Here is a 25,124-nt window from a genome sequence, read left to right as displayed (position 1 = left end):
GTGTACTCCAAGGAACTTAGATGTGGGCGTGCTCCCTCTGCTGTCTCATGACGTCCACAATCAGCTCCTTCGGTTTGTTCACGTTGAAGGAGAGGTTATTTTCCTGGCACAACTATGCCAGGGCCCTCACCTGTACGCTGTCTCGTCGTTGTTGGTAATCAGGCCTACCACTGTTGTGTCTTCTGCAAACTTGATGATTGAGTTGGAGGCGTGCGTGGGTAAACAGGGAGTGCAGGAGGGAGCTGAGCATGCACCCTTGTGGGGCCCCTGTGTTGAGGATCAGCGTAGTGGAGGTGTTGATGCCTACCTTCAGCACCTGTAGGCAACCCGTCAGAAAATCCAGGATCCAGTTGCACAGGGCGGGGTTCAGACCCAGGGCCCCAAGCTTGATGATGAGCTTGGAGGGTACTATGGTGTTTATGTTAGTGTTGTGGAGTAACTACAATGTTGTTGATCCATCTGCAGTTATCTCCTATAACAGCTATTAAACCCTATAACTGTTTTTAAAATTACCATTGGCCTCATGGTGATATCCCTGAGTGGTTTCCTTCCCCTCTGGCAACTGAGTTAGGAAGGGCCTCTTTGTAGTGACTGGGTGTATTGATACATCATCCAAAGTGTAATGAATAACTGCACCATGCTCAAAGGGATTATTCAATGTCTGTTGTTTTTTACCCATCTACCAATGGTCTTTGTGATTGAATCTGTGCTTGATATTCTCTGCTCGACTGGGGGACCTTACAGATAATTGTATGTGTGTAGTCGTTCAAAAATCATGTTAAACACTATTATTGCACAAAGAGTGAGTCCAGGCAACTTATTATGTGACTTGTTAAGCACATTTTTACTCCTAAACATATTTAGGCTTGCCATAACAAAAGGGTTGAATACTTATTGACTCAAGACATTTCAGCTTTTCATTTTTAATTCATTTGCAAAAATGTCAAAAATCATAATTCCACTCTGACATTATGGGGTATTGTGTTTAGATCAGTGACACAAAAGCTCAATTTAATCCATTTTAAATTCAGGCTGTAATATAACAATATGTGGAAAAAGTCAAGGGGTGTGAATACTTTCTGAAGGCTCGGTAAATAGTGATCGAACACTTGGTCACAATGTTTACATACTGTTTTACCCACTTCATATGTATAGACTGTATTCTAGTCAAGGCTAGTGCTATATAACTACTTCTGTAGTAGGTTTTTCTATTAATATACTGTCCATACTGTCTATACACACCATTATACATACATATATATATTTATATTCCGGACTCTGCTCTTTCTGATATTTCTTTGTTTCTTAAATGTATGTGTATCGTTTTGTATTGTTAGGTATTACTTCACGAATTTCGAAAGAACCAAAAAAATCTACCATCTTCACTGTTAGACTTTTATTTTGAACGGAAATTGCCACCTTGTTCTTGCTTGGTATTACTTATTCTTGCTGGCGGAACGGAGGTCGGGCCGCCAACCCAAATCTCTTGAGCGGTTCATTCTAAAGAAATAGATAACTAGACACTTGAGTAAATATGACACTAGCTAAATGTAATAATAACTTCTTCATATGCTAGCAAATAATACTGTTGTTTATAACAAAGCTATTACACCATGAAGTTGCTTCATAAAGATATCGAAAAAGACAATGCCGGGTAAGTAAGCGTCAACAAGCTAACGTTAGCTAGCTGGTAAGCTAAGGAACGTTAACGCTAGCGCAGGTCTGTCGCACATGTGTCCGACGTAGCAGTATATACTTCTGGTACAGTGCAATTATTCAGTCACCACCAGTGTATTGTATGCATTTCTATACATCATTAAACAAGAACAATGTTGTATCCATGTGTTGTTTAATTTTACATGGAAATGGCCGTCCTGATTTATCAGCTGCTGAGCACAAACTATGGGCAGTTGTCCATACTCATAGTCATGCATGCTAGCTAGTTTAGCTAGAATATCATCATAGGAATACCATTGCATTATAATATTGTTGTGCTGAGTGCTTTATACCAGGGGTTTTCAAACTTTTGTTGTCCAGAGACCCCCGCGCAGGTAAACCGGCGACCCTGGACACATTACATTTTTAACAATGCTTTTTTTCCTGATAACTAGTTCATTGCATCCGTTGAACTAGTTCATTGCCTCCGTCGTGGAGCCAAGTTTCATAATATGACAGTATGTCCCAGCTGCGTGCCGTAGTTTTGAAGTAATCACGAAAAAACAGGCTTATTAGTTCCATTGAGCAACGTGGCACCAACTCGCCTTCTGAAGGTTCTATTCCCAGTTTATTGTTCTACGTCACAATGCCTGCTTTGCTATTGATGGCAACGAGACCTGCCCACGTTGCTGGTTAGTTAGAATGTAAACAACAACAAAAAATACTCATGGAACTCTGAGGTCCCATTGTTTACTACGGGGAAATATAGGTATGTTTGTCTATTTTGCCAAATATCTCGCAATGTTTATATATATTTTTTTCCCTCCAAAGGCGACACTATTTTTAAACAGTATAATCTCCTCTTTATAATTGTGTAAGGCTGGACAGCGTACTCCTTGTCATCAAACGCTATCCCCGAAATACCTTTTGCCCTTGGAACGCTGAGTTCACCCCCATTGTTTTCCTATGGAGAGGCATGCTGGTATATTTCGCCAAATATCTCGCAATGTGTATATTTAGATTTCTTTTCAAGGCGGACACCATTTTAATCAAGATAATCTCCTCTTTCTAATTACACAAGGTTTCGCTAGACCAGAAGTAGTCATAAGTTGCCATTTTTTTCCCCTACTTCATTTTATTCAGACATAAAGCACACTTGGCACAATCGATGTGCGGATGTTTACTTTCTTTCTACACGAGTTGTTATTTTTTACGTTTCGTCCTAAGAACATATTGTAGTGTTAAAATAAAAAAAGGATACATTTTTTTGTGCCATTTAGGCGAAATGGAATTCTAAGCGTCACCAGTGAACGTTCTGTGAACGTTCGATTCCATTCATTAGTTATGGGCTTGCGCAAGTGTTCCTGCTTAGCCAACGTTCTTTTGCTATTTTTCAGCCCTGGGTGAATTTTGACTCGTTCTATTGTCCAGACTACCCACACAGTGGGGCAAAAAAAGTATTTAGTCAGCCACCAATTGTTCTCCCACAAAGATGAGAGGTCTGTTATTTTCATCATAGGTACACTTCAACTATGACAGACAAAATGAGAAAAAAAATCCAGAAAATCACATTGTAGGATTTTTAATGAATTTATTTGCAAATTATGGTGGAAAATATGTTTTTGGTCACCTACAAACAAGCAAGATTTCTGGCTCTCACAGACCTGTAACTTTTTATTTAAGAGGCTCCTCTGTCCTCCACTCATTACCTGTATTAATGGCACCTGTTTGAACTTGTTATCAGTATAAAAGACAACTGTCCACTACCTCAAACAGTCACACTCCAAACTCCACAATGGCCAAGGCCAAAGAGCTGTCAAAGGACACCAGAAACAAAATTGTAGACCTGCACCAGGCTGGGAAGACTGAATATGCAATACGTAAGCATCTTGGTTTGAAGAAATCAACTGTGGGAGCAATTATTAGGAAATGGAAGACATACAAGACCACTGATAATCTCCCTCGATCTGGGGCTCCATGCAAGATCTCACCCCGTGGGGTCAAAATGATCACAAGAATGGTGAGCAAAAATCCCAGAACCACACGGGGGGACCTAGTGAATGACCTGCAGAGAGCTGGGACCAAAGTAACAAAGCCTACCATCAGTAACACACTACGCCGCCAGGGACTCAAATCCTGCAGTGCCAGACTTGTCCCCCTGCTTAAGCCAGTACATGTCCAGGCCCGTCTGAAGTTTGCTAGAGAGCATTTGGATGATCCAGAAGAAGATTGGGAGAATGTCATATGGTCAGATGAAACCAAAATATAACTTTTTTGGTAAAAACTCAACTCGTTGTGTTTGGAGGACAAAGAATGCTGAGTTGCATCCAAAGAACACCATACCTACTGTGAAGCATGGGGGTGGAAACATCATGCTTTGGGGCTGTTTTTCTGCAAAGGGACAAGGACGACTAATCCGTGTAAAGGAAAGAATGAATGGGGCCATGTATTGTGAGATTTTGAGTGAAAACCTCCTTCCATCAGCAAGGGTATTGAAGATTAAATGTGGCTGGGTCTTTCAGCATGACAATGATCCCAAACACACCGCCCGGGCAACAAAGGAGTGGCTTCGTAAGAAGCATTTCAAGGTCCTGGAGTTGCCTAGCCAGTCTCCAGATCCCAACCCCATAGAAAATCTTTGGAGGGAGTTGAAAGTCCGTGTTGCCCAGCAACAGCCACAAAACATCACTGCTCTAGAGGAGATCTGCATGGAGGAATGGGCCAAAATACCAGCAACAGTGTGTGAAAACCTTGTGAAGACTTACAGAAAACATTTGACCTCTGTCATTACCAACAAAGGGTATATAACAAAGTATTGAGATAAACTTTTGTTATTGACCAAATACTGGGAGCCAGAAATCTTGCTTGTTTGTAGGTGACCAAAAACGTATTTTCCACCATAATTTGCAAATAAATTCATTAAAAATCCTACAATGTGATTTTCTGGATTTTTTTCTGTCATAGTTGAAGTGTACCTTTGATGAAAATTACAGGTCTCTCATCTTTTTAAGTGGGAGAACTTGCACAATTGGTGCTGACAACAACATCACGCAAAAATTATCAATGGAAATCAAATTTATCAACCCATGGAGGTCTGGATTTGGAGTGACACTCAAAATTAAAGTGGAAATCCACACTACAGGCTGATCCAACTTTGATGTAATGTCCTTAAAACAAGTCAAAATGAGGCTCAGTAGTGTGTGTGGCCTCCATGTGCCTGTATGACCTCCCTATAACGCCTGGGCATGCTTCTGATGAGGTGGCGGATGGTCTCCTGAGGCATCTCCTCCCATACCTGGACTAAAGCATCCGCCAACTCCTGGACAGTCTGTGGTGCAACGTGGCGTTGGTGGATGGAGCGAGACATGATGTCCCAGATGTGCTCAATTGGATTCAGGTCTGGGGAATGGGCGGGCCAGTCCATAGCATCAATGCCTTCCTCTTGCAGGAACTGCTGACACACTCTAGCCACATGAGGTCGAGCATTGTCTTGCATTAGGAGGGACCCAGGGCCAACCGCACTAGCATAGGGTCTCACAAGGGATCTGAGGATCTCATCTCGGTACCTAATGGCAGTCAGGCTACCTCTGGCGAGCACATGGAGGGCTGTGCAGCCCCCCCAAAGAAATGCCACCCCACACCATGACTGACCCACCGCCAAACCGGTCATGCTGGAGGATGTTGCAGGCAGCAGCACGTTCTCCACGGCGTCTCCAGACTGTCACGTCTGTCACATGTGCTCAGTGTGAACCTGCTTTCATCTGTGAAGAGCACAGGGCGCCAGTGGCGAATTTGCCAATCTTGGTGTTCTCTGGCAAATGAAAAACGTCCTGCACGGTATTGGGCTGTAAGCACAACCCCCAACTGTGGACGTCGGGCCCTCATATCATCCTCATGGAATCTGTTTCTGACCGTTTGAGCAGACACATGCACATTTGTGGCCTGCTGGAGGTCATTTTGCAGGTCTCTGGCAGTGGTCCTCCTGCTCCTCCTTGCACAAAGGCGGAGGTAGCGGTCCTGCTGCTGGGTTGTTGCCCTCCTACAGCCTCCTCCACGTCTCCTGATGTACTGGCCTGTCTCCTGGTAGCTCATCCATGCTCTGGACACTACGCTGACAGACGCAGCAAACCTTCTTACCACATCTCGCATTGATGTGCCTGCCATCCTGGATGAGCTGCACTACCTGAGCCACTTGTGTTGGTTGTAGACTCTGTCTCATGCTACCACTAGAGTGAAAGCACCGCCAGCATTCAAAAGTGGCCAAAACATCAGCCAGGAAGCATAGGAACTGAGAAGTGGTCTGTGGTCCCCACCTGCAGAACCACTCCTTTATTGGGGGTGACTTGCTAATTGCCTATAATTTCCACCTGTTGTCTATTCCATTTGCACAACAGCATGTGAAATTTATTGTCAATTAGTGTTGCTTCCTAAGTGGACAGTTTGATTTCACAGAAGTGTGATTGACTTGGATTTACATTGTGATCTTTAAGTGTTCCCTTTATTTTATTTTTTGCGTAGTGTATAATCCTGTCATGTTTTATCATAAGGTGAATGTCAAGTAGAAGTAATCAACATTTTAAAATAAATTGATTTGGTAAAGAGTTCATTTTTATTTTAGACCTCCCTGGCCACAGTTCATTCTATGAGGAAGTGTAAACTCTAACATAGTCTTTTAACTAGAAATGTAAAGGTTTCTTGGCATACAGAAAATGTTACTGTCGTAAATCACATTTTCTGCAGTACACATTTTGAAGATTTGAAGCTAATTTACTTGAATTCTGTGCATTTTGCCATGGCTAATGCTGTGTTCCTCTGCGCAAACATTACAAAATCAATGAGCCTGTGCCTGGTTTTTGGAATTTTCAATTCTTCTTGACATTTATATTTAAGGCCTTTTAGCAGATGCTCTTATCCAGAGCAGTTAATTACAGTTAATTCCTCTTAAAATAGCTAGGTGAGACAATCACTTATCACCCGTTGTTGTAAGTACACTATTATATTAAATGCATTCCAGAAGTATTCAGACCCCTTCACTCTTTTCTCTCTCTTTTTTTTACCTTTATTTAGCTAGGCAAGTCGGTTAAGAACAAATTCTTATTTTCAATGACGGCCTAGGAACAGTGGGTTAACTGCCTGTTCAGGGGCAGAACGACAGAACGACCTTGTCAGCTCGGGGATTTGAACTTGCAGCCCTCCGGTTACTAGTCCAACGCTCTAACCACTAGGCTACCCTGCCGCCCCAACCTCATCAACCTACACACATAAGGATGAAGTGAAAAGTTTTTTATTTTTTTATTTTGCAAATGTATAAAATAAAAAACGGAAATACCTTACTTATGTAAGTATTCAGACCGATTGCTATGAGATTCGAAATTGAGCTCAGGTGCATCCTGTTTCCTTTGATCATCCTTGAGATGTTTCTACAACTTGGTTGTTTCTACTTTCCGAATTGTTTCTGTGGTAAATTCAATTGATTCGACATGATTTGGAAAGGCACACACCTGTCTATATAAGGTCCCACGGGTAATAGTGCATTTCAGAGCAAAAACCAAGCCATGAGGTCGAAGGAATTGTCCGTAGAGCTCCAAGAGGATTGTGTCAAGGCACAGATCTGGGGAAGGGTACAAAACATTTTCTGTAGCATTGAAGGTCCACAAGAACATAGTGGCCTCCATCTTTCATAAATTGAAGGTGTTTGGAACCACCAAGACACTTCCTAGAGCTGGCCGCCTGGCCAAGCTGAGCACTTGGGGGAGAAGAGTCTTGCTCAGGGAGGTGACCAAGAACACGATGGTCACTCTGACAGAGCTCCAGAGTTTCTCTGTGGAGATGGGAGAACCTTCCTGCAGCAGTCCACCAATCAGGCCTTTATGGTAGAGTGGCCAGACGGAAAACACTCTTCAGTGAAAGGCACATGATAGCCTTCTTGGAGTTTGCCAAAACACACCTAAATGACTCTGACCATGAGAAAAAATATTATCTGGTCTGATGAAACCAAGTTTCAACTCTTTGGCTTGATTGCCAAGCTTCACGTCTGGAAGAAACCAGGCATCGCTCATCACTTGGCCAATACCATCCCTACGGTGAAGCAGGGACTGGGAGACTAGTCAGGATCGAGGGAAAGATGAACAGAGCAAAGTACAGAGAGATCCTTGATGAAAACCTGCTCCAGCGCAGGAGTGGCTTTGGGACAAGTCTCTAAATGTCCTTGAGTGGCCCAGTCAGAGCCTGGACCTGAACCCTTATCAAACATCTCTGGAGAGATCTACAATAGCTGTGTACTGACTCTCCCCATCCAACCTGACAGAGCTTGAGAGTACCTGCAGAGAAAAATGAGAGAAACCCCCCAAATACAGGTGTGCAACGCTTGTAGCATCATACCCAAGAAGACTCGAGGCTGTAATCGCTGCCAAATGTGCTTCAACAAAGTACTAAGTGAAGAGTCCGAATACTTACGTAAATGTGATGTTTTTGTATTAAATGTGAAGAAAAATAAACAGTTTTTGCTTTGTCATTATGGGGTATTGTGTGTAGATTGATGAGGGGGAAAAATGATTTAATCAATTTTAGAATAAGGCTGTAACGTAACAAAATGTGGAAAGACTGAAGGGGTCTGAATACTTTCCGAATGCACTGTATGCAGAAGTATGTGGGACACCCCTTTAAATTATTGGATTTTGTTATTTTGGTCACACCCGTTGCTGACAGGTATCAAATTGAGCACACATCCATGCAATCTCCATAGACAAACATTGGCAGTAGAATGTCCAAACTTAATGTCCAAACTTCACTCAGTGGCTTTCAACGTGGCACCGCCGTTTTACATTTTTTAAATTTTACCTTTTATTTAACCAGGCAAGTCAGTTAAGAACACATTCTTATTTTCAATGACGGCCTGGGAACAGTGGGTTAACTGCCTGTTCAGGGGCAGAACGACAGATTTGTACCTTGTCAGCTCTGGGGTTTGAAAGGATGCCACCTTTCCAAAATGCCACCTTTCCAAAAATACATTTTGTCACATTTCTGCACTGGTAGAGCTGCCCTGGTCAACTGTAAGTGCTGTTTTTGTTAAGTGGAAACGTCTAGGAGCAACAACGGCTCAGCTGCGAAGTGGTAGGCCACTCAAGCTCGCAGAACGGGACCGGCGAGTGCTGAAGCACGTAGCACCTAAAAATCATCTGTCCTCTTGTTGCAACACTTACTACTGAGTTCCAAACTGCCTTTGTAAGCAACTTCAGCACAGGAACTGTTCATTGGACGCTTCATGAAATGCGTTTCCATAGTGAAAAGCCTTCCTAGAAGAATGGAGGCAGCAATTGGGGGGGGGGGGGGGGGGGCAACTCCATACTAATGCCCATGATTTTGGAATGAGATGTTCGATGAACAGGTGTCCATATACTTTTGGTCATGTAGTGTACATTTTCCGTCAAAGTTATGATTTTATCAACAGTCAGTGCTAGTAGGAAAATACAAGTTTCATATATTTTTTTGCTTGTATTTGATTGTTAGTTCTCAACGATGGTATTATTGAGAAAAAAATATATATAGTTCAATATCTTTTCTGCATGCTTTCTATCTGGTTTTAGTTGTTTAAGTTGACACAAACAGTTTTTCCATCCTGAAAATAACCACTTAGACGGCCCACTTAAGAATTTTCAACATAGAAAACCCTGTAATAAGCTCCAATGACTGTAATTTATTTATCTACTTCCTCAGAGTCAGGTGAACAGGAACAGGTAGCATGTTAACTGTTCCAGTAGACTTCGACATTGTTCTAATGCTAGTTGGCATTGTCTCATGAAATTACCTCAAATTTCCTTCATACTGGACGCAGAGACATAAAAATGGTATCCACGGTAGTATTCTGTTGGAGCTAGTGATATTCAGTAAATAATTATTTTTCACATAATTATTTATTTAAAAACTTGATGTCTTCACTATTATTCTACAATGTAGTAAAAAATAAAGAAAAACCCTGGAATGAGTTGGTGTGTCCAAACTTTTGACTGGTAGACCCCCTGCAGTACCTTGGGGGAAGTGGAAACCAGTTTGAAAACCCCTGCTCAATACATTTCCATCCTCATTGCTACACAGAAACAGTTATTATTGTCTTGATCAAATTGAATGACTAACCTTCCAACATTGACTTGAACCACTAATAGCAATTCCCATTACTGCTGATTTTGATTACTTTCAATCTCACACAACCTGAACTGAGCTCTATTTTCAAGGTTGTGTGTGTGTGTGTGTGTGTGTGTGTGTGTGTGTGTGTGTGTGTGTGTGTGTGTGTGTGTGTGTGTGTGTGTGTGTGTGTGTGTGTGTGTGTGTGTGTGTGTGTGTGTGTGTGTGTGTGTGTGTGTGTGTGTGTGTGTGTGTGTGTGTGTGCCTCCCAGTCAGGTGACACTGATGCCGGAAGAGGCAGAGGACATGTGGCACACTTACAACTTACTGCAGATCGGTGACAGTCTTATGGCCTCCACTATTAGGTAACTTGCTATTGTGACTGATTTCATTGTGCTTGCTTAACAGAATAACTTCCTTCCACTCGAGCCTGCACTGGTACTCCATCTCGGATTCTCTGTCTTGCAAACTCACTGGACTGCCCACTTGACAACATCTTAGCCAACTGCGCTATAGAAAAGTTTGATCGTGTGGGTGGAAACATTTCAAGTTATCGAGTGAGGTTACAAATCTAACTCTGTTACACTTTCACTATGGTACATAATCCTAGTCTGGTCCCAGATCTATTTGTTCTTTGTAGCTAAATATGTTTGTTGTCATGTTTGGCACAAACAGATCTGGTACCAGGTTAATATAATCCTGCTCCGAAACATGATCATACTACAGTTCTGCCATCAGTGGATGGTTACCATTTGAGTGTTTCAGGAAGTATTTGATATCTGTGTGACATAGTACACTGCTCAAAAAAATAAAGGGAACACTAAAATAACACATCCTAGATCTGAATGAATGAAATATTCTTATTAAATACTTTTTTCTTTACATAGTTGAATGTGCTGACAACAAAATCACACAAAAATTATCAATGAAAATCAAATTTATCAACCAATGGAGGTCTGGATTTGGAGCCACACTCAAAATTAAAGTGGAAAACCACACTACAGGCTGATCCAACTTTGATGTAATGTCCTTAAAACAAGTCAAAATGAGGCTCAGTAGTGTGTGTGGTCTCCACGTGCCTGTATGACCTCCCTACAATGCCTGGGCATGCTCCTGATGAGGTGGCGGATGGTCTCTTGAGGGATCTCCTCCCAGACCTGGACTAAAGCATCCGCCAACTCCTGGACAGTCTGTGGTGCGAGACATGATGTCCCAGATGTGCTCAATTGGATTAAGGTCTGGGGAACGGGCAGGCCAGTCCATAGCATCAATGCCTTCCTCTTGCAGGAACTGCTGACACACTCCAGCCACATGTGGTCTAGTATTGTCTTGCATTAGGAGGACCCCAGGGCCAACCGCACCAGCATATGGTCTCTCAAGGGGTCTGAGGATCTCATCTCGGTACCTAATGGCAGTCAGGCTATCTCTGGCGAGCACATGGAGGGCTGTGCGGCCCCCCCAAAGAAATGCCATCCCACACCATGACTGACCCACCGCCAAACCGGTCATGCTGGAGGATGTTGCAGGCAGCAGAACATTCTCCACGGCGTCTCCAGACTCTCACGTCTGTCACATGTGCTCAGTGTGAACCTGCTTTAATCTGTGAAGAGCACAGGGCGCCAGTGGCGAATTTGCCAATCTTGGTGTTCTCTGGCAAATGAAAAACGTCCTGCACGGTATTGGGCTTGTAAGCACAACCCCCACCTGTGGATGTCGGGCCCTCATACCACCCTCATGGATTCTGTTTGTGACCGTTTGAGCAGACACATGCACATTTGTGGCCTGCTGGAGGTAATTTTGCATGGCTATGGCAGTGGTCCTCCTGCTCCTCCTTGCACAAAGATGGAGGTAGCGGTCCTGCTGCTGGGTTGTTGCCCTCCTACGGCCTCCTCCATGTCTCCTGATGTACTGGCCTGTCTCCTGGTAGCGCCTCCATGCTCTGGACACTACGCTGACAGACACAGCAAACCTTCTTGCCACAGCTCGCATTGATGTGCCATCCTGGATGAGCTGCACTACCTGAGCCATTTGTGTGGGTTGTAGACTCCGTCTCATGCTACCACTAGAGTGAAAGCACCGCCAGCATTCAAAAGTGACCAAAACATCAGCCAGGAAGCATAGGAACTGAGAAGTGGTCTGTGGTCACCACCTGCAGAACCACTCCTTTATTGGGGGTGTCCATTTGCACAACAGCATGTGAAATTTATTGTCAATCAGTGTTGCTTCCAGTGTTGCTTCCTAAGTGGACAGTTTGATTTCACAGAAGTGTGATTGACTTGGAGTTACATTGTGTTGTTTAAGTGTTCCCTTTATTGTTTTGAGCAGTGTATATTGCCATATTGACTATTTTATGGTAATTCAAAAATAATTAGAGCATTACAGCTCAAGTGAGAAAAGCTATCTACCTCACTTTGTCACTCACTCACTCACTCATTCACTCACTCTCTCACACACACACCTTTACTACAAAGCGCAGCCTTAGTGACCAATGATACCTTTCTCCCTGATTCCTCAGAAAGGTGCAGACTGAGTCATCCACGGGCAGCGTGGGGAGCTCGAGAGTGCGCACCACCCTGTGTTTGTGTGTGGATACTATTGACTTTGACTCACAGGCCTGCCAGCTGAGGGTGAAGGGAACCAACATCCAAGAGAATCAATATGTGAAGGTCCGAGATTAACAACGTTGAGGACAAAAACAACGCACTTCCACTTTAGCCTGTAACTGTTATGTTAGTTTGGCGTTGTCACATTACCAGTAGACAAATCATGATGCTAGGAAAGCTAATGCTAATGGTCTAAGTTACGTGGAGTTTCCAATTTTATTTTGTTGTTGTTTTGTTGTAGCAAGTGAAGGAAGTGCTTTTTCCTCTGTCCCTAGATGGGGGCTTACCACACCATTGAGTTGGAGCTAAACAGGAAGTTCACACTTGCCAAAAAGATCTGGGATAGTGTCGTCCTCGATAGGATCGGTGAGTGTGTACTAGAGGTCGACCGATTATGATTTGTCAACGCCGATACCGATTATTGGAGGACCAAAAAAGCCGATACCGATTAATCACCCTTTTTTTTTGTAATAATAATTACAACAATACTGAATGAACACTTATTTTAACTTAATATAATACATCAATAAAATCAATTTAGCCTCAAATAAATAATGAAACGTTCCATTTGGTTTAAATAATGCAAAAACAAAGTGTTGGAGAAGAAAGTAATATGTAATATGTGCCATGTGAAAATGTGTGCCATGTAAAAAAGCTAACGTTTATGTTCCTTGCTCAGAACATGAGCATATGAAAGTTGGTGGTTCCTTTTAACATGAGACTTCAATATTCCAAGGTAAGAGGTTTTAGGTTGTAGTTAATATAGTATTTATACGACTATTTCTCTCTATACCATTTGTATTTCATATACCTTTGACTATTGGATGTTCTTATAGGCACTATAGTATTGCCAGTGTAACAGTATAGCTTCCGTCCCTCTCCTCACCCCTACCTGGGCTCGAACCAGGAACACATCGACAACAGCCACACTTGAAGCAGCGTTACCCATCGCTCCACAAAAGCCGCGGCATTTGCAGCGCAAGGGGAATAATTACTCCAAATCTAAAAGCGAGTGACGTTTGAAACGGTATTAGCGCACACCCAGCTAACTAGCTAGCCATTTCACATTGGTTACACCAACCATTAGGCTGATAGGCTTGAAGTCATAAACAGCGCTGTGCTTGCGAAGAGCTGCTGGCAAAAAGCACGAAAGTGCTGTTTGAATGAATGACTACGGGCCTGCTGTTGCTCAGTCAGATTGCTCTATCAAATCAGACTTAATTCACATAATTAACACAGAAATTACAAGCCTTTGGTCATTAATATGATCGAATCCGGAAACTATCATTTCGAAAACAAAACGTTTATTTCAGTGAAATACAGAACCGTTCTGAATTTTATCTAACGGGTGGCATCCCTAAATCTAAATATTCTTGTTACATTGCACAACCTTCAATGTTATGTCATAATTACGTAGAATTATGGCAAATTAGTTCGCAATGAGCCAGGCAGCCCAAACTGTTGCATATACCTTGACTCTGCATACAATAAACGCAAGAGAAATTACACAATTTCACCTGGTTAATATAGCCTGCTAAACAGGATTAGTAGTCATAACTAGTGATTATGATTGATTGTTTTTTATAAGGTAAATTTAATGCTAGTTAGCAATTTACATTGGCTTCCACTGCATTCGCGTAACAGGCAGGTTCCTCATGGAGTGCAATGGTTAGAGCAGGGGTGTCAAACATACGGCCCGCGGGCCGGAACCGGCCCCCAAGGAGGTTCGATCAGGCCCGCAGGATAATTTGAAAGTGGAAAAAATGCATAAAAGACATGGAATTAATATTTTTAATTCGCTGCAATTCATGGATTATCCGCTAAGGGGCGCACTCTTTCCATCAGAGTAGAAGACAAGCCGCATCACTGAGACAGACTGAAAACAGCAGACGGTATCAATGCGCCATCTGCTGCTTGTTACGACGTTGTTAATACCTTGGTCCAGGGGTGTCAAACATACGGCCCGCGGTCCGGAACCGGCCCCCAAGGAGGTTCGATCAGGCCCGCAGGATAATTTGAAAGTGGAAAAAATGCATAAAAGACATGGAATTAATATTTTTAATTCGCTGCAATTCATGGATTATCCGCTAAGGGGCGCACTCTTTCCATCAGAGTAGAAGACAAGCCGCATCACTGAGACAGACTGAAAACAGCAGACGGTATCAATGCGCCATCTGCTGCTTGTTACGACGTTGTTAATACCTTGGTCTCTACCTCTCCGCTACACCCTCATTAGCCAAAATGTCGTTATCCAAACGGAGAAAAGTAGATAAGGAGTGTAGAATTTTCAAAGAAAAATGGACCACGTCCTATTTATTTACAGAGATGCACGGAAAACCTTTGTGCTTGGTGTGTTTGCAACAAGTTTCGGTATTGAAGGAATATAATATTCAACGCCACTACGAGACTCATCACAGCGAAAAATATGACGGCTTGCAAGGACAACTGAGAAGAGATAAGATTAAAAATTCCTTTCTTTAAAAGTCTCATTTAATCTTAAAGTGCATTACTATATTTTTCAGTACCAATTAAAGTTTTGTGCCTTTGTACAATCAGTGGGATCAGTTGCAATGCATATTTGTGAATGATAAAAGTAAATTGCACGTTTGTCTAAGGAAATATGAGGTGTTTCATGAAATGTTTTGTAAAAGGATAGTTCGTTAAATTTCAATATTTTCCTAATGTTCTTGTGCTTCTTTACACCAAAACAAAGGAAAGACATGATATTTTGGTTATTTATAGCAGAGTATGGTATAATTTTAATGGTCCGGCCCACTTGACATCTCCCTAGGCCGTATGTGGCCCACGATGCAAAATGAGTTTGACACCCCTGGGTTAGAGCGTTGGACTAGTTAACTGTACGGTTGCAAGGTTGGATCCCCTGAGCTGACAAGGTGAACATCTGTCGTTCTGCCCCTGAACAAGGCAGTTAACCCACCGTTCCCAGGCTGTCATTGAAAATAAGAATGTGTTCTTAACTGACATGCCTAGTTAAATAAAGGTATAAAAATAAAATTGGAAATCGGCGCCCAAAAATACAGATTTCCGGTTGTTATGAAAACTTGAAATCGGCCCTAATTAATCGGCCATTCTGATTAATCGGTCGACCTCTAGTGTGTACTTGTAACCTGTGAGGTGATGGTGCTCCTCAAAGGCTTAAATCCCTGTTTTGTTGTTTTGTACGTAATCTGTCAATCAAAATCATTGAATTTCAAGGTATTCCACTCACTAAGTCTTTCATATGGTTCTCTGTATTGAGACCTGTTTTGACATGGTTCCCACTGGTCGAGAAATGTCAGGAATATCATGGAATTTTCAAATACGCATTCCAGACAGGAGAAGTCAGGGAATTTAGTAAATACATTGATGCAATTATGGAAAATCAGGGAATGTTCACAGTTTATACATTAAATGATCAGAAACATGTACTTTGCATTGCCTAATGTGTGTGAAAGTTGTCACATGGAAATTCTTATCTGTAGACATGGAAAGTCGTGGGAAAGTAAATAGATTTACGACAGAGTGCGAACCCTGTTTTGAGTACCTAGGCCTGTATGCAACCTGAACTCTTATTCTATTTCCTGTGGCCCTCTCAGAGCAGGCGTGTGACCCCACCCAGAAGGCAGACGTAGCGGCCGTGGTGATGCAGGAGGGTCTGGCCAACCTGGTGCTGGTGACCCCTGCTATGACCCTACTAAGGGCCAAGGTGGAGGTGACCATTCCTCGCAAGAGGAGAGGCAGCTGCACCCAGCACGAGAAGGTCAGTATTGGCTTCATGACCCCATCATTAAAGGGGCTTACAGACAGGGAGCTGCCAAAGTCGGCACTAGCGGCATGCTGCAACTCTGTTACATTATAACTATGCTACATAATCCTAGTCTGGTCCCAGATCTATTTGTGCTGTGTAGCCAACTATGGTTGTTGTCATATTTGGAACAAACAGAACAATGATCATACGCCATACTACAGTTCAACCATCAGTGAGTAGTTGCCATTTGAGTGTTCCTGGAAGTATTTGAAATCCGTGTGACATGGTATATTACCATGTTGACTATTCTATGGTAATACAAAAGTAATTAGCCTTGGTGATGCATGAGAGTCTGGCCAACCTGGTGCTGGTGACCCCTGCTATGGCCCTACTAAGGGCCCGAGGTGGGGACAACCATCCCTCGCAAGAGGAGAGGCAGCTGCACCCAGCACGAGAAGATGAAAGTGTTTAACTGGAGTGGAAGAGAAGCATGTACCTCGCGTGCCCTTGGTGGCAGCTGCCGTCCCTCCCTGTTCCCGCTCTCGCCAGGGTGGGAGGCAAACCTGCTGCCAGCTTTACATAGAAACCAATGGAGGCGGCTGTATTTTATTTTCCTGTGTGTAAGCGTCTTAACAATCAGTATGTGCAAGGGTTTGGTTTCCTAACGGGTTCTTTCCCTCTCTCAGGCCCTGGATAGGTTCTATGAGGCAGTGATGCAGGGGATCCTCAGACATATCAACTTTGACGGTGGGTCCTCTAGTATATGCTTCATGGTGAAACTCCCTACTGAACACAACTCAGGGCTGATTAAGCAGGCATCATCTGGCCTGTGAAATGGGGCAGATTTAGATCACGTGACAGTCTCTCCGCCTACACACCTACTCACCTTTTACCTAATATCACCTCTTTCTCACTCTGGTCCTCTGTCTTCTTTTGTGTCAGTGGTGAAGTGTATACTGGTGGCCAGTCCAGGGTTTGTGAAGGACCAGTTCATGGCCTACCTCTTCAGAGAAGCAGTCCGACAAGACTCCAAGATTCTGCTGGAGAATAGGCCCAAGTTCATGTTAGTCCATTCCTCCTCGGGACACAAATACTCCCTAAAAGGTAGGGAACATGTTTTGATAACGTTACAATGTATTATTACAATGCATTATTAATGTGGTTGTAATGCATTGTAAGAATTGCTATAAGCATCTGTAACCCCTTATATCTTATTATCATGCTTATAAGATGTAATAATACATATACTTGTCAACTTTGAGTAATGTGTTATTTATGTTTATTTTATTTCAGAATGTTGTTTTGATATTTCTTCCTTTTCTGTGGGGCAATGCTTACTGGCTTGTTTTTTTTTTCCTGCAGAGATTCTATGCGATCCAGCTGTCACGGCTAGATTGTCTGATACCAAGGCGAGTGTCCCATTTAGTCTATTAATCCTACTAATAGTCTATTAATCCAGCTGCGGGTCCTTTCAATAGGAACACTGCAGTTTATTCATGCTTTGTCTTCTCTGTGACTCACAGGCAGCAGGGGAGGTGAAAGCCCTGGAGGACTTCTACAAGATGCTACAACATGAGCCCGACAGAGCCTTCTATGGGTGAGAGAGAGAGACCGTGGTCGTGTTCATTAGGGCATACAGCAAAAACAGTTTTTACACTTTTTTACCGTTTAGCGACAGAAAACAAAAATGTACGTTGTTGGACACGTCTAGATGGTCCCTCCCTGTTTTGGTTTGTTTTCTTTCTTTGAGTTAAAATCTGAATTAGGCTAATAAGAACAAGTTTTCCGTTGCAAAACGTTTTGCTACGGTGTGCCCTACTGAACACGATGCCAATGACTGACTATGACATTGAGAGTCCTCGTGTTCCACCACTACTAAACACCTTTCTATTCACTTGATGTTGCAGGTTGGCTCACGTGGAGAAAGCTTCCGAAGCACTGGCTATTGACATCTTGTTGATTAGCGATAAGCTCTTCAGGTATGTAAGATTTATGGAATTATATTTGGATTTCTGTGGGGGGAAAACGTTGTATTTTGTGTGTGTTTTATATAAATATTTGAGAAAGTGAGGATAGAGACCTATACATACAATGCATGCGTACCTGTCATGTGTGAATTGTGCTCATATGTGTTTATAACCTAACTCGAATGCCACAACCAAAGTTCCCTCAAGATAAGTAGACTTACACAGAGTGTACAAAACATTAGGAACATCTTCTTAATATTGAATTGTCCCCAGAACAGCCTCAATTTGTTGGGGAATGACTTCTTCAAGTTGACTCCAATGCTTCCAACGGTTGTATCAAGTTGACTGGATGTCCTTTGGGTGGTGGACCATTCTTGATAGACACGGGAAACTGTTGAGCGTGAAAAACCCAGCAGCATTTCAGTTCTTGACACACTCAATCCAGGGGGCCTGCACCTACTGCCATAAACCTTTCAAAGGCACTTAAATCTTTTGTCTTGTCCATTCACCCTCTGAATGGCACACATACACAACACATCTCAATTGTCTCAAAGCTTTAATAAAATGCTTCTTTTAACCTGTCTCCTCCCCTTCATCTACACAAATTGAAGTGGATTTAACAAGTGACATCAATAAGGGATCATAGCTTTCACCTGGTCAGTCTATGTCATGGAAAGAGCAGGCAGCGAGAAGATGAGCTGTGAAAGGTGTGTCGTCGCTTATCTGTGCATGTTCTTCATTTCATTTGGATGTCTTCGTCCCCAGGCACCAGGATGTGGCCACACGGAGTAGATACGTACGGCTGGTGGACAACGTGAGAGACAATGGTGGAACCGTGAGGTAGGGATAGGCAGGAAAGAGAAACGATGATAATGGTGAAAATATGATGAGGTAAAAAAAAAATATGATAGGCTACTGTAGACAAGTTATACTGTAATTATGATGATTGTTTCTTATTGTGATCATGTCCTCGACTCTCATTCTGATCCTCTTTATTTTCTTCCACAGAATATTTTCAAGCCTTCATGTATCTGGAGAACGTAAGTTTTGTTCCTTCCATAATCAGTGACATGTCAATGCCAATTTCACAGATGTGTTATTGGTAGTATACCATGGGTGTTTCTCAATGCATACTGCCGTGCTCCGAGCATGCAAATTGGAGCACGGTAGGGTCGGAGTGCCAGTGCAAATCAAAGTATGTAAAACGGAGCACAGAGGGCACTTCTCAAGTGCGTACTCCGTTTGTACATGCATCGACGTAAACGTCAACGGAAAGTATTTTGTACGCAAGTACTTACAAAAGGATGCAACATTTATTGAAATAAATGGCGGCCATCATTTGAGCGAAAGCGTAAGAAAAAACACTCCAACTTCAGAATGAAATGTTGCCTATTCACTTTTCATATGTTGCCTGACTACGATATTTTATCTTGATATGTTAATAAATACATGCTGTGTTAGTTTTGGCATGTTTACCTGCCTACGTGCCGTAGATCGCAAGCCCATAATAATAGGGCTAATAATAGGGTCAATAGGGCTAGCTACTAGTACTGTTAACCAGCCAGGTGGCCACGAATAATTGTTTGCTAGCTACCCACAAACAATTGACATAATTGACATCTTGCATAATAATAGTTTTAGGTCATTTTTACCTGTTAAACTATCTGATTAGCTACATTATTACGATTCACATATAGCTAGCTGATAGTTATGAAGTAAAACGGTTGCTTTGTGTATATCTTGTTTCGTCTCTATTGCCATTGTTGTCCTGGCTGGAAGACGATTCAGTGAATGGATAAGTTTATTGTAAGTCAATAGGGCTAGCTAGCTAGCGACGAAGAATTGGTAGCAACCTATGAAAAATATACATCTATCTTGCATAACTTTAGTTTTAGGTCATTTTTTTCTTGTTTAACTAGCTGGCTAGCTAGATTATTACGATTTACATATCTAGCTGAAAATTAGGAAGTTTGCTTTGTATATATCTTGTTTTGTCTATTGTTGCCATTGAATTGGCTAGAAGAAGGTTCAGTGAATGGGGAGGTGAAGCGTAAGGTAACACAGTAGGGGGAGTGCGAGTGCTTCTCAAATGTGTTTCTATGCATTTCTCACAAGAACGTACTCACAGGAATGTGGTCGGAGAATGCACTCGGTGCATGAGTGTGGAGATACGGTTGTATGCATATTGAGAAACACCCAATGTTTCTTCTCACCATAGTGTATTTCACTGATAGGGTTACTGAGTAGCATTGCATCATTGAGTGTGTGATATTTATTATTTGTCAACCAAATATTGTATAATTTGCTTCAACAATTGAGCAGCCTCATCTGTCTCTCCCTTGTACAGAGTTGACCCAGCTCAGTGGAGTGGCGGCCATCTTGCGTTTCCCCATCGCTGATCTATCGGAGCCTGAGGATGACAGCAGCTCTGATGAAGAATAAATGACACACTGCAACAGAGAAATTAGACCTGGGGGTACTCTTAGTCTGCAGAACTGTGAGGAACACAGCGCAACGTTGCAAGAAGAAATAGAGTGCATAAAGTGCAAAACCTGACCATTATTGCTTTATCATCATACTCACAGAATTTGACATGCTTGTGCTTTTGGGTTTAAGGTGCAGTACAAGTAGAAGTGGTACCAATGTTAAGCCTGAAAGATAAACTCTGGTTTACATTAATGCTATGGTTAAGCCTGTAATTTGTTTGATGCCAAGTCTGAATAAAACACAAATAATAATAAATACACAGAAAGTGCACACCTGATTGATCTGGATATAAAATGCTAGTACAGTGTATTAATATTGATAAAACCTGTATAATTAATTTCTAATGAGAGTTTTGCATCTACATTTTTCCTTTTGAGTGTGTGTATATATATACATATATATCTATCTTGCAATTAAACCGCCAAAGCTTACGTTTTCTTGTCCTGCCATGTTCTTTTCGTAGTAACTTTTGTACTTTTTGATGCCACAGTAACAGTTGTTTCTAACAAGAAAATTATAATGGTCAAACACTGAAAGGGAGTATTACTGGAAACAGGAGATAGAAATATATATTTATTGCAATCCTTTTCATTGAAAACATTTATGTTGGTCACTGGAGGCAAAGGCCTACTGCATTTTAACTGATACAGAATCGTGTAGATGTGTGTCCATCTCATTGCAAAGTAATAACACTGAAATTTGGGTTCAAAAGCAAAACAACAATTCCCTGATGTCCACCATTAATAGCACCAATCGATTCTTATCCCTACATTCTGCTGTAGGGGTGAATATTTCAAAATGGACAGTGAATCAATCGTAATCCTTACAGTAATTTCAGCAGCTAGTCCTGAAGTGCATGTTAAAACATTAATTTCACTCTCTCGTCACCCATAGAAATATAATTTACGAGAAGGTTCAAAGCCCCTCAGACCACAGAAATGTTCATGTGTACTTATCGGTAAGTACATTCAATATGGCTGCCAGTCCACCCATCACCGAACATAGACTTGAATGGGGCTGTCCATTCTGGTCATTCTATTTTTATGGTCACTCCTACCCACCCCTCAAATCCTACGCCCCAGCCCTATTTGTTCTCTGTCCCTCACTCCAACACCGGACACTGGAACGTCTTAATCCAGGCTAAATCCTCCAGCATCCCCCAGTGCATGTAGATAATGGAGCAGATCACCAGCACATGCATTATCTGGTGGCTGTTGCACCAGTAGTCAAAGAGGCCTGGGCTAAAACGCTCGGGCACCCGGCTAAGGTTCACCAGGCCACCCATGATAGCCAGCATGTCCATGGTGAAGAAGAGGCGCAGCGAAGCTGGGCTGCCTACACCGTCGCCCAGCCAACGGAATAGGAAGAGGAGCACACGGAAGAGGGCCTGCCAGATGAAAGCGCGAAGGCGCCCATAGTTGCTACGCGCTGTGGTGGCACAGAGGATGCCCCAGGCTGAGATTAGGCTGTAGGTCAGGAGGGCCAGGATGCAAGTTACAGGGTAGCACATCAGGGTGATATAGATGATGGGCAGGCATCCTGGTTGACACAGAAACAGGAGAGTCAATGAAGATGGATGTGTGAGTGACTGTGATGAGAATAGGAAGGAAGGATACGTTTTCAAACATGTTTCAAACAACTGATCTGGAATCTGACTTTACCTACCCAAGGTGTTGACCAGGCAGACTCCGACCATGTCAAGGGAAAGGAGTGTGTCGTAGATGGGCTCCCCGCCCTCATGGTTCATGAAGGTGTGGTAAAGCACTGAGCCCACGGTGGGGGACAGGCAGGCAAGGTAGTGAAACACACACATCCACGTTTGCTCCACCTCGGACCAGGGGATGTTAAGTGGCAGCAGCACAAGGAAACAGAAGAATGGGATTCCTGGATGGATGGAGGGAGATCTCAGTATTGATCGACTTTTGAAGTCTAGACTCTTATTTTGCCATGCTTTGCTAATTAGAGGTTCAAGCAGCAAATCTGCAAGAAACCTTATTGTATTTGTTGGGGTTCATTATTATTATTATTATTCCATAAGGGCAAATTCACACAAATTCAAATTCCTGTGAGATGGTAAGGCCTACAAGGTTGAGACTTTGCAAAAAAGGTAAAGGGCAACATCTTGTCAAGCAGTGCCATGTAAATTGGCCACATGGTGGTGCTATAACAAGCAATTGAAGATGAAAACTTTGAAAGGTCACGCCCTTCACCCCATGAGACCTAGGGAGAATCTCAATACTCATTGTGTCCTCTCTCCTTCTCAAAACCCACTGAATGAGAAAGCCAGAAGTCCTGTTTTGAGGAGGTGAGGAGAGTGGACGTGAGGACATATGCAACTAGGATTCTCCCCGAGAGTCATAAAATGTTGTACATATGTCCCTCTCCTCACAAGAAACAATTTGCCTCTAGGACCCATAAGGTGATGGATTTTCCAGCCATTTTGAATTAGTGAAAAACGCTTAAAACGCTACTCCTCCCGCACCGAATGACCGATTTGCACAAAACCTAAAACATGGCCTCTCAGTTCTCTCAATGCAATGTTTTCCAGGCTAGCACCTCAAACAACATGGCCACTACTAACCATTGAACATCCACATGGGCATGGTCTGGCACATTCTACAGTATCTGAATTCTATGGTATTTCAATTCAATCTTTCAAGGTGAAGATGACATGTATTTAATCATGTTTTGTTGTAGTGGGGACATTAAAAGTGTGATTTTGTTTTCATTTTATTTGTATGTTTAGCTCACATAATATCATTTAAAAGTATACATTAAGGTGTCTGTAATAGAGTCAATGTGGCAAAAACTAATGTTGACATTAATAAATGCATTTATATACCTTCCAAAATATTTTTTTTTCGGAGGAGTACCAAGATAGAGGCACAGTGGATTCAACACAGTCTAGGTCAGGTATATTGGTACCAGTATATGCAGGGGAGTACACCAGATAAAGGCTTACTCTGTGTCCTTGAAATGGCCCTCATAGTATAATAGCCCTGCAGTTTGTTTTGTCCAACACCATTGCATTTCTCTGAAGTCTCTCTCACAGGTGTATTGCAGCCTGCTGAGCAACTCTCCTATGCTAATCCCCTCCTGAGTTAGAGTTAGTGTTAATGTGCTTAGCTACAGAGGATATCCAAGGAGGAGTCTCATCATAGAGGCTGCCACACTTAGTTCAAGGGTGCATAGCTGCACGTGCTTAAACTATGAATGTTCTGCAATGTTATGCATTGCATAGCATTATGCACATCTCAGTTGTAGGGTTTCTGAGAGAGTGGAAAATAATCATACAAACAAAATGTATCCTAAATGTATGATAATAATTCCTTTTTTTGGTGCATCTTTCAAGTTTCATGCATAGCCTATTGAGAGTTGTTGCCAAAGATAGAAAAGTGTTTTGACTATTTTTACCACTTTAATGGGTCAATCATACAACTCCAAGGCCAATTACTAATGCAATATATCCCGGACAAGGACAGATTACCAGTAATCCCCCATATCCTTGTCTCTTTACACATACTTGTAAAGTACCGGTATGCTTGTAAATGGCCCAGAAGTGAGAGTAGCCCAAAGTGGCCTATTTTTCAAACTTGCAGCTGTTAACAATTTCATTACTGGTGTAGTAAGACATCTACTAGCTTACAAAGACTACATACTCACTTAGACTATACATTAAATACATAATACACATGAGATGAGACAATTTAGTTTAAAAAAACAGGAGAACCATAGATAACACTTTATATTGAATTATTAATCGTGACTACACTTTGTAAATAGTATCAACAATAAATCAATTAGTATTTCATACATTTTTTGTAAACATGAAAATGTATAAGCGTTACAATTATCAGTTATATATGTATAATCATTTAGATATATATAAACACATTTATAATGAGACATTCATGAGTTATTCTGAAGTGTAAATTATCAATAAACTATGCCAGTTCATATATCAACGGTAGGGGCCGTATACTTACCATGGGTATAAATGTTACCAAATTCATTGTGCAAGTAGAACAAGCTTCTGATGCACCCCTGAAAGGTTGAAATTGGCCGGTAGCCCGTCAGGATCAAGTCATTGAACTGAAGATGAGGAGGGGTTTTCTCCAAATTCAGTAGTCGTGGTCCATGTAAGCAAGCCATGGTGGCTTTCTCCAGCCAATGTCCCCCTGAGTTTACAGGACATCAGTTGATCGTGCAATATAAATATATCCTGAAAGAGTCTCCAGTAAGAACTTTAGGCACATACATTGTCAAGTCAAGCAGGATAGTTGGCAGGATAATGTCGGCACGAGTCTCATCCTTGGAACAGGTACTGAACTTCTTAGCAAGCGACCTGTTGAGCTCACAGAGTGGCATGCTTTCTGTGTGACCAATCAGCAATCACTGTTATTCATAGGGTTAAATCTGGTGTAATCCTCACTGGAAAGCTGTGTGCGGTGTGCTTTGCTCACTATTTCAATGTCATATACCTGTTGCCACCAAGCCTCTACTCAACATTCTCCTCGATTTGTCTGTTTGTTGTGGAGTTTG

At 42.2% G+C, this 25,124-nt stretch overlaps 2 protein-coding genes across 3 annotated transcripts; one reads left to right on the top strand and one right to left on the bottom strand.

The window, feature by feature from the left end:
• The first annotated feature begins 1,445 nt into the window (after window positions 1-1,445).
• Window positions 1,446-21,013, top strand: pelo (pelota mRNA surveillance and ribosome rescue factor). Of its 2 annotated transcripts, none has more exons than XM_046369365.1 (13): window positions 1,446-1,654; window positions 10,050-10,142; window positions 12,293-12,443; window positions 12,656-12,746; window positions 15,977-16,140; window positions 16,815-16,875; window positions 17,071-17,232; window positions 17,491-17,537; window positions 17,652-17,725; window positions 18,036-18,107; window positions 18,861-18,935; window positions 19,104-19,135; window positions 20,443-21,013. In XM_046369365.1, the coding sequence occupies exons 1-13, from the start codon at window positions 1,614-1,616 to the stop codon at window positions 20,535-20,537; spliced, it is 1,158 nt and encodes a 385-aa protein (XP_046225321.1). In that variant the 5' UTR covers window positions 1,446-1,613; the 3' UTR covers window positions 20,538-21,013. The 2 variants fall into 2 exon arrangements, with proteins under 2 accessions (XP_046225321.1, XP_046225322.1); XM_046369366.1 differs by lacking the exon at window positions 1,446-1,654 and adding an exon at window positions 2,278-2,425.
• A 127-nt stretch (window positions 21,014-21,140) lies between these two features.
• On the bottom strand, window positions 21,141-24,908 carry LOC124048503 (progestin and adipoQ receptor family member 4-like). Its single transcript, XM_046369363.1, has 3 exons — window positions 24,569-24,908; window positions 22,248-22,466; window positions 21,141-22,121 (listed from the first exon to the last, which is right to left on the bottom strand). The coding sequence occupies exons 1-3, from the start codon at window positions 24,732-24,734 to the stop codon at window positions 21,685-21,687; spliced, it is 822 nt and encodes a 273-aa protein (XP_046225319.1). The 5' UTR covers window positions 24,735-24,908; the 3' UTR covers window positions 21,141-21,684.
• Window positions 24,909-25,124: the final 216 nt, after the last annotated feature.

Source organism: Oncorhynchus gorbuscha, linkage group LG11, assembly GCF_021184085.1.
Source record: "Oncorhynchus gorbuscha isolate QuinsamMale2020 ecotype Even-year linkage group LG11, OgorEven_v1.0, whole genome shotgun sequence".
Taxonomy (NCBI): Eukaryota; Metazoa; Chordata; class Actinopteri; order Salmoniformes; family Salmonidae; genus Oncorhynchus; species Oncorhynchus gorbuscha.
This window is presented reverse-complemented; position numbering and strand designations above follow the sequence as displayed.